The following is a 12,620-nucleotide window of genomic DNA, read 5'->3' as shown; positions in this document are numbered from 1 at the left end:
TTGATTGTCTAGAGCTTAATGATGGTGATGATAGGGTTGAGTGCCTATGCATAAGAATTAGGGGAAAAGCCAACAAGGTAGATGTCATAGAGGGAGTCTGTTATAGACCACCCAACCAGTATGAAGAGGCAGACAAAGTACTCCATAAGCAGCTGGGAGAAGTCTCATATCACTAGTCCTTGTTCTCGTGGGGAACTTCAACTTACCAGATGTCTGCTGGAAATACAATACAGCAGAGAGGAAACAGTCTAGGAGGTTCCTGGAGTGTGTGGAAGGTAACTTCCTGACACAGCTGGTGAGGGAGCCAATTAGGGAAGGTGCCCCACTGGACCCCTTGTTTGCGAACTGAGAAGGACTTGTGGGTGATGTGACAGTTGGAGGCCGTTTTGGGCATAGCGGTCATGAAATGATAGAGTTTTCGATTCTTGGAGAAGTAAGGAGGGAGGTCAGCAGAACTGCTACCTTGGACTTCTGGAGGGCAGACTTTGGCCTGTTCAGGAGCCTGGTTGACAGAGTCCCTTGGGAGCAGTCCTGAAGGGCAAAGGAGTCCAGGAAGGCTGGACATTATTCAAGAAAGAAATCTTAAAGGCACAGGAGCAGGCCGTCCCCGTGTGCCGAAAGACGAGCTGGCAGGGGAGAAGACCGGCCTGGCCAAACAGAAAGCTTTGGCTGGAACTCAGGAAAAAAAGGAGAGCTTACTGCCTTTGGAAGAAGGGGCAGGTGAATCAGGAGGGCTACAAAGATGTTGTGAGGTTATGCAGGGAGAAAATTAGAAGGGCCAAAACCCAATTAGAACTTAATCTGGCTACTGCTGTAAAAAACTAAAAATGTTTCTATAAATACAGTAGCAACAAAAGGAAGGCTGAGGAGAATCTCCATCCTTTATTGGATGCAGGGGGGAACATAGTGACAAAGGATGTGGAAAAGGCTGAGGTACTCAATGCCTTCTTTACCTCAGTCTTTAATAGTCACACCAGTTGTTCTCTGGGTACCCAGCCCCCTGTGCTGGAAGACAGGGACAGGGAGCTGAATGAAGCCCCCCTAATTCTCCAAGGGGAAATGGTTAGCGACCTGCTACACCATGTAGACACACACAAGTCTATGGGGCCAGATGGGATCCACCCAAGAGTACTGAGGGAGCTGGCAGAGGTGCTCACTAAGTCACTTTCCATCATCTATCAGCAGTCCTGGCTAACCGGGGAGGTCCCGGTTGACTGGAGGTTAGCAAATGTGACACCCATCTATAAGAAGGGCCAGAAAGAGGATCTGAAGAACCACAGGCCTGTCAGTCTGACCTCAGTGCCAGGGAAGGTTATGGAGCAGATCATCCTGAGTGCCATCATGCGGCACGCATGGGACAACCAGGTGATCAGGCCCAGTCAGGATGGGTTTATGAAAGGCAGGTCCTGCTTGACCCACCTGATCTCCTTCTATGACAAGGTGGATTACCACTTAATGGGTGAGGGAAAGGCTGTGCATGTTGTCTGCCTGGACTTTAGTAAAGCTTTCGACACCGTTTCCCACAGCATTCTCCTGGAGAAACTGGCTGCTCATGGCTTGGATGGGCGTACTCTTTGCTGGGTAAAAAACTGGCTGGATGGCCAGGCCCAAAGAGTTGTGGTGAATGGAGTTAAATCCAGTTGGCAGCTGGTCACAAGTGGTGTTCCCCAGGGCTCAGCATTTGGGCCAGTCCTGCTTAATACCTTTATCAATGATCTGGATGAGGGGATTGAGTGCACCCTCAGTAAGTTTGCAGACAACACTAAGTTAGGCACAAGTATTGATCTGCTGGAAGGTAAGAAGGCTCTATAGAGGGATCCGGACAGGCTGGATCGATGCACCGAGGCCAACTGTATGAGGTTCAACAAGGCTCAGTGCTGGGTCCTACACTTGGGTCATAACGACCCCATACAAAGCTACAGGCTTGGGGAAGACTGGCTGGAGAGCAGCCTGGCGGAAAAGGGTGTTGGTTGACAGCCGGTTGAATATAAGCCAGCAGTGTGCTCAGGTGGCCAAGAAGGTCAATAGCATCCTGGCTTGTGTCAGAAATAGTGTGGCCAGCAGGACCAGGGAGGTGATCGTGCCCCTGTACTGGGCACTGGTGAGGCCGCATCTTGAGTACTGTGTTCAGTTTTGGGCCCCTCGCTACACGAAAGACATTGAGGTGCTGGAGCATGTCCAACGAAGGGCAACAAAGTTGGTGAAGGGTCTAGAGCACAAGTCTTATAAGGAGCGGCTGAGGGAGCTGGGGTTGTTTAGTCTGGGGAAGAGGAAGCTGAGGGGAGACCTTATCGCTCTCTACAGCTACCTGAAAGGAGGCTGTAGTGAGGTGGGGGTCGGTCTCTTCTCCCAAGTAACAAGCGACAGGATGAGAGGAAAGGGCCGCAAGTTGCACCAGGAGAGGTTTAGATTGGATATTAGGAAAAATTTCTCCACCGAAAGGGTTGTCAAGCATTGGAACAGGCTGCCCAGGGAACTGGGTGAGTCCCCATCCCTGGAGGTATTTAAAAGATGTGGCGCTTATGGACATGGTTTAGTGGTGGACTTGGCAGTGCTAGGTTAATAGTTGGACTTGATCTTACAGGTCTTTTCCAACTTAAATGATTTGATTCTGTGAAATAAGGAAAGAGAAAATGCAGTGCAATTGGTATAAATACCAATCTCTCACACAATGAATTCATGCATGGTTTAAACACTCTGATTTCTTTTTTCTCTGAAGAAATACTTCATATCGTCATGCCAAACATTAATATCAGGTTTTCAGCATGTAAAACTTTCAGTAAGTGAAATACTAACGAAACACTAGCCTCTGTTGATGAGACGAAATTCAGCTCTGGTCCAAAGCAAAATTAATTGTGGACACCTCGGCCAAAGGACTTAAGAGATGGGGGCCCATACTATAAAAAACTACTGAAAAACCTTAAGTGCTGAAAAATCTCTTCATTCCAAATAAAAATCACACGGCGCGTGGCGTAGGAAAGGCATTACTGTACAAATACTTCTCATTGTTCCATCCCTGTAGACGATCAGGGACCCTGAAAATTTTTCCTCTGTCAACCTATCTTAATACTTCAATAGAAGCTAAAATAATTTAGAAACAATCTTCTGATGCTGTCTCAGAGTGTAACACCACATCAGGAGTAACACACCACCACTTCTCATTGCAAGACAAGCAGTGCAGAATGTTAATATATAGTAAATAAATCCCTTCATCCAAAATTGTTTTCAGATCTTGTTCAACATTTATTTCTTCCTCTCTGTCCTTTCATTTACCATTAGTAAACAGTATTGTTGCAAGTCTGACAAGAGCACACAAGACGACAGTGTACCATTCATTTGACCCTATTATTTTTTTTTTCCCCACCAAGTTAGTATTTATGGGAAATGACCAGCAGGTAAACCAAGATAAATTCTGTCTGTTTCCCCCTTCCCCCACCTTGCTTCATCCCTACACTCCTACTTCAGTGCTTAGCTTTTCACATTTAGAGACAAAAGACTACACTTATTTTCCATTTCACTGCTTGAGTAAATGTTTTATGGATATCAAACAGAAAAATAGGATGCCCATTTCTCTCTCCTCAAGAATATCGAGCTGCAACAACCTACAGAGCAAGAATCCAAAGGTGGCTCCCAAAATTCAGGTCTGTACCAGGTGGCTTTCTGCCAGCACCTTTTTGAAGCAGCATGGGTTGAATCACCTGCAATTTCTCTTGTCCTTCCCTCATTACCATCCTGACGATGAGCAAGTATCAGAGGAGGTCATGGCAAGTAAAGCTTTGAATTCAGCTATCAAATACATAATGCGATTACAACCCCCAAGTAACAAGTGTGGTACCTGCAGCTCTGTTTGGAAGAAGAACTTCTGTGGACACTGTGTGCAGTCATAGATCTTGTCCTCTTGTCCATGGGCTGAGAAAATATGCTGCTGCAACTTGTTTGCTTGGACAAACACTGGAATATTAGACAAACAACAAGCTTTTCATTATTTCATATTGCAAGTGCAGAGTATTTTATAAACAATTTCCCATTAACACTCAGCAATTCCAAGAGGTAAAATTAGGCTGGCGCACTCTGATTTCACATTACGCTGTTGCTATAATGGGTACCAACGAACACTATTTATCTACAAAGTGTGATCCTTCTTCTAAAATGAATGAATTGAAACAGATAAAAAAAGGAAAAAAAAAAAAAAAAGACCCTAACAGGACAACCAAGATTTCAAATTTAAAGAATTTAAAAATGCCATTTTCTCTTCAGAATTATTTCTTCATGCTTACTGCACTTTGATTGAACACACAGAAAACTTATTTCCTAGCAACCAACAGGTTTGAAAAGCATAGATGCCAAAGTCTGTTTACTCTGTGTGCCTAAAGTTAAAGCTAACAAACAGCTCTGTATTTAAATGTGTTAATGCTAAAAATTATATCCCACAGCTACACTGGGGCAATGTCTATAAATGTGAAACAGAACTGCAGGTAAATTCTCTTTGGATACTTTAAGATCAACTCTGCCTACACACTGAATGCAAGGGTTTCAATAATATAAACATGTTCAATTTTAATGACTACAAAACAAGGCCCTAAGACTGTGTAACAGTTTACCTAGGAGACATACTATTAATAATTAAATTGTATATGCCAGAGGCAGTGTTTGGGTTGGCAGCACTGACTTCTGATGGATGCCTGGTGCACTGTGACCTAAAAAAGTTTGCATCTACAATATTAATCTGTATAGGCAGGGAAAGGATTTATTAAAGATGCTGGCATTTGACTTTGACTCCACTCCTAATCATTAAAATTATTCTAATTGTGAGGCAACAAAAACCATCAGAATATTGTTCTTCTGAGTCATACATTTTAATCACATTTCTCATTACCCTGAAAAAAAAAGATCAGATTCCATTTTCCATATAAAACTTATATTGGTGATTTTTACTTCTTGTTAATATTCTAGCAAGATATGCTGAAATAATTTAATGGCATATTGCTAATAAAACACCATTGTTTATGATTAATGTTTGGTGTCTATTTAGCCCATCAGCAAAAAAGAAAAAGTGTTTCACACAGATTGGAATCGACTGATCTCCATACTCTTTAACACATTTTACAAGGCTACTAGCTCAAACATTAAAGGATTAGTTTTATCAGGGATCTTGCTCACAAGGAGAACCGTCAGTGGGTACTCCTTACATATGCAAGTTTTTATATTGCGCCTACAACTCCCCCAAACTTGGAAATCGAAGACCCATGGCATTACGCTAAAAAAATATCACCTCATAATGTGTACACAAAGACAAGGGAAAAAAATTAGTAGAATCAGTGATAAAACTAGAAAGAAAAAAACAACTAACTGAAAGAATTATTGAACACAGACGCCTAACAGGCAAACTGTTTACAGCAGTACTATCCATGCTCAGACATTACCATGACAAGCTGTGCAGTGAAGATGAACTATGTATTTTTTTAATTTTATAACCCACAGAGATGTGTGAAACCTGAACACAGTGAGGTAATAATCATCGCCAGCCACTGTATCTGAGAGATGAAAAATTCAACTTTAATTTTTCTCTGTAGCATGCACTTAGGTTTTATTGGGAGGAGAGCTGCCAAACAAAGAGAAGTAAAATGAAGGTATTAAAGGGTCTATTTGCCTATCAATGAAAATCCTTCACTCCCATTAATGGAGAACAGAAACCTTGAATGAATTCCAGAATTAGCATGCCATTGATGCGAGAATACCCAAAGTGTGTTTTGTCATGTTTGTGATTATCTTTGATTTTCATCTTGTAAAGCAAAATTGGGCATGTAAGCTACATATTTACGCTTATGTTTTAGGTTATCATTTTATGAAATGTTCTATTAAGAAGTCCTTAAAAAAACTCACAACAACTCTGTAGGCATCCTTTTAATGTGTTTTCATTTCCAACAACAGCATTTTTCTGTTCCTCATTATGGCCCAAACACTGCAGTGCTTAGCCCTACTGGGTCAAGTTATTTTCTCACTTGGGTTTTTACTACTGAATAACACCACTGACTTAGGGAGGATTATTCCACACTTGGACTTGTGTCAGGGGAGAGCAGAACTTGACTTGTGGCAAGACAGCATGGTTTGCTTTCTAAAGCACATTACAAGGGTGTTTCTTCTCACCACAAGCCAACAAACACACGCAAGCGGGCTTTCTTACCGCATCAGAGGAGAATGTTGTTGCACAGGCTATGCCTAGCAGCCCTTGCCCGTGGGGCCAAGTTCTGCTCTGAGTTATATTGTTTTAGATGAAACATCTGTATCTTTAAAGCACAAACTTATGGGCAGTTTTAACCTTGGCAAGTTTGGAACATGAAGGTAATGAACATGATACCATGGAAGGTAACAGACTATCACTTCTGTAATTAGAAGAAACTCAGACTTCCAATAGAAGAGCTTGAAATGCAGCTCTTACAGATGGATGCCTGACTTTCCAAGAAGCTCAGCTTTCTGAACGATTTCTAATCAATATTACCAATGAGCACAAATGTAATGTTCCCTCCTAAAACTGACCTAAAGCCAGCACACGATGCAGTTGTAAGTGGAGTTCTGCACACGCAAGCTAAGGGCATGACTGGGACAAGCAGTGATCACCTCCTACCTGTAAAGCACACCGGACATTTGAAGGTGCCCCCCATGCCTTCAAAGCTGTGCTCTATCAGGTGGCACTGAAGTTTGGCAGGAGAGTCGAACGTCTGATTGCAGAGTTTGCATTCATGGTTCAGTCCTTCATCTGCGGGAGAAATCAAAGGAAAAGTGAAATTCACCACAGCCCTTACCAAAGAGCCAGTCCAACACAATCTATGCACTGAAGAGACTTTTTGTTTTCCAAAGCTCAGGAAACTGGATGCCCCATAGCACCTACGGCTGCTAACGTGTTCTTTTACCTGGAAGGTTTCAGAATGTACAAAGCTGAACTGAGCATTAAAAGCATGGATTTTCCACATACAATTACCACTGAACAGGAATGCAGAGCATTAGACTTCAGTAGGAAATGATGAGTGGGACCTGAAACATCATCTCTTAGCAGAGTCACCCGATCACGACCGAGTACATTTGCAAAACGGCGCGTGAGGAATTTAAGGCTGATCACACATCATCCTGCCTATCACGGGTAAGAACTGCAAACGCACACATTTTTGGCACTCTGGCTGACGTGGCGTTTCTCGTAAAACCACCATGACAGGGGAGGGTAGTTTATACCCTCACATCACTCCTGCTCCACGTTTCCAGTCCCAGGGGCATACGCGAAACCTTTTGCAAGCCACAGGATTTCCCAGCTCCCTTTCTGACAATCCTAGATTTTTTTCCCCTTTATTTGCATTTCTCCTCTTAACAGCCCAGAAAAGTCCCCGTGCGTCTCCTGACGCAGCTTTCCCGACAAGGTCCTGCGGCTTTAAAACCCTTCCCGCTCCCCGCCGCTTGTTCCTCCGCTTCCTCCCATTGTCCTCCGAAGGCCGGCTGGTGCCTGGCACCAGGTTCCCTTCCTGAGGGTGCTGCAGGATTCATCCACGCCGCCATGAGGGCAGTCAACGGCTGTCCTACTTAGAAACAGTTGCTAGGTAAGAAGTGGCTTCCAGCCCTGCTGCAGAGGCCTCAATTCCCACAGCGCAGCTTAGAAAAGGTCCTTCTGTATGTCACCGGTGTGCTACACGAGTCGCATTGATCTCGCAGGTAAATACTGTATCTGATATTATTAAAAATCAAGCGGGAATAAAACGCTTGGCGACTGGCACAGCTCCCTACTGTTTCTCGGGTGAAAAGGAATGATTTAGGAGAGCGCCCTGCCCACCCCGCACACCTCCTGCCAAACGGAGCGCTGCCTGCAGTGATTAGTGACCGTAATGACGGACGTTCGCCGTTGGCAGTTGCTGTAGATGGTGACAGCAGAGACGACGTTTTGTACTGCGCGCAGCAATCCTGCCCACCGATGTAAAGAAAACATGACACGGTGCTCGTCTAGCTGAGTGCGGCCACGCGCCCTCTCAAAATGATCCTGAGTACCTTACCAGAATTGAAAAAATTTCAATGGTAGCCCTCAGCTTTCCCTTCTCGTTAGTCCAAAAGCTAAATTTAGCCTTCACGTAAGTTACGGCATCTTCAGCAAAGGGTGGGAATTTGTGGGCTTTAGGCAGCGCAAGCTAAGCCGGGCGGTGGTGGCCGTTCTGCAGGTGGGACTACTGAAAACTACCTTTGTGGGGTGTTCTACGAGGTGTCAGAGCTCTTCGTAATGAGAAGGTAAGGGGCAGATGAAAACCAACAAAGCCAAAAGAATTACACAAAATCAGGGATGGGTGGCGGGGTGTCTCCTTTGAAGTAAACAGGTAAAAACACACTGACTACAAAAATTTCAGCCCTGACAACAGTCTGTAACTGGGGAGCTCTCTCTCCACTGAACAGCTAGCTCTCATAATTTTCATATGTACAGCAACTCGATTGGCTTTAAAATGGACACGTTGGCGCGTGGCCATTTTTTTAACTCTCCTGTCTTCCTGTCAGTCTTAGCGCAGCAGAGCGGTGCCACGGCTATAGCCAAACATGGCCGAGCGTCGCCCGCGCGCTCACGCAGCAAACCGCAGACTCCCCTTCGTCCCCCACCCAACCCTTCATTACAGCAATGTTCAACGTTCCTGCCTCCCTCTGCACACCGAAAAGCTATCAATCAGAGGGATGTGAGATCATAGAATCACAGAATCATTAAGGCTGGAAAAGACCCTTAAGATCATCAAGTCCAACCGTCAACCTATCACTGCCAAGTCTACCACTAAACCATGTCCATAAGCGCCACGTCTACCCATCTTTTAAATACCTCCAGGGATGGGGACTCAACCACTTCCCTGGGCAGCCTGTTCCAGTGCCTAACTACCCTTTTGGTGAAGAACTTTTTCCTAATATCCAACCTAAACTTCTCCTGGTGCAGTTTGAGGCCGTTTCCTCTCATCCTATCGCTTGTTACTAGGGAGAAGAGCCCGACCCCCACCTCGCTACAGCCTCCTTTCAGGTAGTTGTAGGGAGCAATAAGGTCTCCCCTCAGCCTCCTCTTCTCCAGACTAAACAACCTCAGCTCCCTCAGCCACTCCTCATAAGACTTGTGCTCCAGACCCTTCACCAACTTCGCTGCCCTTCTTTGGACACACCCCAGCACCTTGATGTCAGGCCTGCTCTGGGAATCAGCTGAAAAAGGCCAGTGGTCCCGCCGATCCTGTGCCCACAGACTACCGCCACTGAGGCAGCGGAGCGCAGGCTGCTGCGGTACGTGTCCCACCCCACCAGTCACACTGGCAGTCAGGCGCTGCTGGCTGAACATATTCTGTGCAATAGACTCCCAGGGGCAGATTAGGGGTAGGTTACACTTTCTTATCAGGAAAGTGACATGTTTTGTAACTCTTCATAGATAAATTAGCAAACGTTTATCAAATATGTGCTAACTATTTCCTTAGCAGGGAAAATTTTAGTGGATTCTCAAGAGTTGCCTGGGATTTGGGGTTTTCCACCATCACTGACAAACCCTTCCAGCGTGTTCTGCTTTTGCTGCTGCTGAGAGAAGACAAGTATGGCCCACGCAAGCACCGTCAAGGGGAGCATGAGGGAAAAGAACTTGGCACGCACCAGCCTGCACATCTCAGAGAGACGGCTGCATCCTGCAGGGCAGGCTGTACGCCGCGCTCTCCCAACAGGCAGCAACCCACAGCTGTGGGAAAGCTGCAGAACAGTGTACTGAAAAGAGGAGGAAGGCTCAACAAACCATATAAAAATGCCTCTTCTTCCCTGAACTTGCAAATCAACTATGAGGAATGTACGGACTGCCACACGTGATCAGATCATTTCTCCTACGTCCAGATCCTCGCCGTGGTCATTACCAACCAAACAGATAGTTCTGAAGACGGTGCAAGTCCCCACAAAGGGTAATTACGGGCTAGAAAGCCTGTAGGGTGAAGTTTCTTCATCAGACTGTTTGTGCTGATACGCACAGTCAAAGCAATTAGGACAAAGGGAGCTCCATCTCAGGATCTTCCACATGTCAAGGTGAAGATAATCGATGCCAATTCTCAAATCACAGAGTTACTGTTGGCAAAGTGTAAATGAGCCACGCTAATCATTCTTGAGCATGGGAACACTGAACGGGGAGTTCTTCAAACATTCCAAAGGAGAAAGACTTCCTAAAAAGAAATATTTTTATATGGAGCTACAGAAGACAGAGAAGGCTTTTTTCTCTTTCCATTACCTTAGCTAATGAGGAAAAAGTAGGAAGAAAGGCATGCACTCCTGATGCTGAAGCAAAACTAATTTCAGTTACACAGTATTTGTACTTGTTCAAGAAGAACTGAACCCCATTAAATGTGGCCCTATTGTATTTCCCATATCACTCAGATCCGAGGTGATCTCCTGGTCACAAACATCAAAACCACTTTGATTACTCGATGTTGCAAATCCGATTTTCCTAAAGGCTTATAAACAGGGTTTGAAAAATCCCCTCACCCACTCGCCTGGGGCAGATAGGAAACTTCCCCAGGCAAGAGACATCAATTTGTGCAGAATCTAAGCTTTCTCTTAAAAATAAAATGCTTTTAGTCTCCTAGTTCTAAAGACCGCATTTAAAATATGACTACATTTGTATAACTAATAATAGAATAATTTTTTTCCTAAGTCCCACTGTTCAGGCAGTTACCAATCCCCCCTCACACTCTTTTTCACCCATTTTGTGCACATCACCTGCTCTGCGTTACATCCTCGGAACAAAGGGCAAGGTTCCAGTCCTTGAATTCAAGAACGTGAGACCAGCATGTTTTACATTTAAGGGAGACTGATAAGGTTACAGTATTGGCAGGAGAGCCAGGAGTGCTGGGTTCTGTTCCAAACTCCGACACTGACTTACTCTTATCACCTTGGGCATGACCGTATGGACTGCGTTTATCAGACTACCCACCTCTAAAGAAGAGGTGTTAATTTTTAATTTCTACTTTAATAGGCTGACCTAATTAGTATCCCTTAAGACTTTTAATACAACTGGGACAGTGGAGCTGGAGAAGAGTCCAGGACTAGCTACCATACACAGAAGACCCAGAACCACTGCCATCTGCCTTTGAAAACGTTTACGATAACATGTCCAGGCACACAACTGCCTGCTTGTGTGGGTCACACAGCACTGCAGAAGGACGAGGGAACACGGCTTTGTCCCTGCTCTGCTCTCTATAGAGAATTTAGAAGTGTGGCCAGCATTTTATCTCCTACTGCCATGAAAGAGCCAGAGTGTGGCAGCTCTTGCAAAAGGTGCAAAAGGCTCTGTTTACACACTGGCCCTTGTCTAGCTCTTCATGTTTAGCAAACAGTTTGATAGGGTGCTACGGAAGTGCAAAGTATGATATCATTAATAAATAAAGGGCCAGTGAAATGTCACATTTTCAGTTTCCATTTGGGATAAATCTGAAATGGAATGGAGTGTCAGATACAGTCCAAGAGGCTCTCCCTCCCTGCAGAACAGAGCTACTGCTCTTTTGCTCTTACTCAGGGAAAAAAAGAAAAAAAGAAAAAAAAAAAAAGAAAAAAAAAGCGCTGAACAGCTTTAAAAAATTCAATCAAAATAATCTGCTCTTTGGAAAGGTGGCGGCTGACAGTAATTGGAAAATACTGTCTGACTCATTTATTAAAGTGAGATTCAGAGTCAATTGATTTAATAACCATTAGAATATTCTATTAAGGATATAATAGGTTGGCACAGCCCTATTTTTTATTAAGAGTTATAGGTAAGAAATAAGCAATGCTATGGAATTTTAGACAACTGCTGTATGGATTAGACTAAAAATATGGCTTGCAAAATAGGTATAAAAGCAGCAACTATCAGGAGGAGGAATAGGAAAGTACATTACAGTGCAAATGAGTTAGCTGAACGATGAAAAAGAAATGAACCTTTAATATAAAGCCTGCACTTTTCCAAATCTAACAGAAAACCATGCACTGCATTCCCTGATGTGGTACATCGTAAAACAAGTCAGCACGTCCTTCACATTATGGATCCAACAACTCCATAAGGAAGGCAAGAACAAAGTACCCACTGTACAGCACAGAACTGCTGCTTACTGTTGCCCTTACATGGTTAGGATATGAGTTTGGACATGGTTAAGACCTCGCAACATGGACGAGGATGGTTTACCCACTCCTGGTAGACAAATGAGTTTGATGCATGCAGAATTTCTGCATAAGTAAATTACTTTCCATTCGTAATCTTTATTCAGAGAGTGGGAAAATGTAAACATGAATCAATTCTAAATAAATGCATTTAATATTCATATAAATGTTTAATATTTACACAAATATTAAATGTTTCAGTGGGGGTAGGTAGATTTTAATTGAGGTGCAGCCCATTACCTCAGCAACTAACTTGATAACGAGCTATAAAAGCAAACAAAATCAGTCTTCGTGCTGAGCATAGACTCACATTTGGGGATCCTCTGTCTTCGCACCGGCTACCCACGCTGCAGAGTTACTGAGTTACTTGTACAGCAGGCGAGATCCCCCCACCCACACCCCTACTTAAGGCACTGCTTTAGATGACCTGGCCCAATCCGTGGTACCAACTCAACACACAACTTCTTCAT

General features: G+C 44.2%; 1 protein-coding gene across 1 annotated transcript in view; it reads right to left on the bottom strand.

Moving 5' to 3' along the window:
- Window positions 1-12,620, bottom strand: part of ZNF521 (zinc finger protein 521) — a 235,084-nt gene that overhangs the window by 27,372 nt on the left and 195,092 nt on the right. Inside the window, exons 7-8 of the mRNA XM_082315101.1 lie at window positions 6,626-6,757; window positions 3,836-3,951 (exon numbers count right to left, since the gene is read on the bottom strand). Coding sequence (XP_082171227.1) covers window positions 3,836-3,951; window positions 6,626-6,757 — 248 coding nt within the window. The remainder of the gene's footprint in view (window positions 1-3,835; window positions 3,952-6,625; window positions 6,758-12,620) is intronic.

This window comes from Platalea leucorodia, assembly GCF_965183815.1.
Source record: "Platalea leucorodia genome assembly, chromosome: 1".
Lineage (NCBI taxonomy): Eukaryota > Metazoa > Chordata > Aves > Pelecaniformes > Threskiornithidae > Platalea > Platalea leucorodia.
The sequence above is the reverse complement of the archived record's forward strand: the minus strand, read 5'-3'. Positions and strand labels throughout refer to the sequence as shown.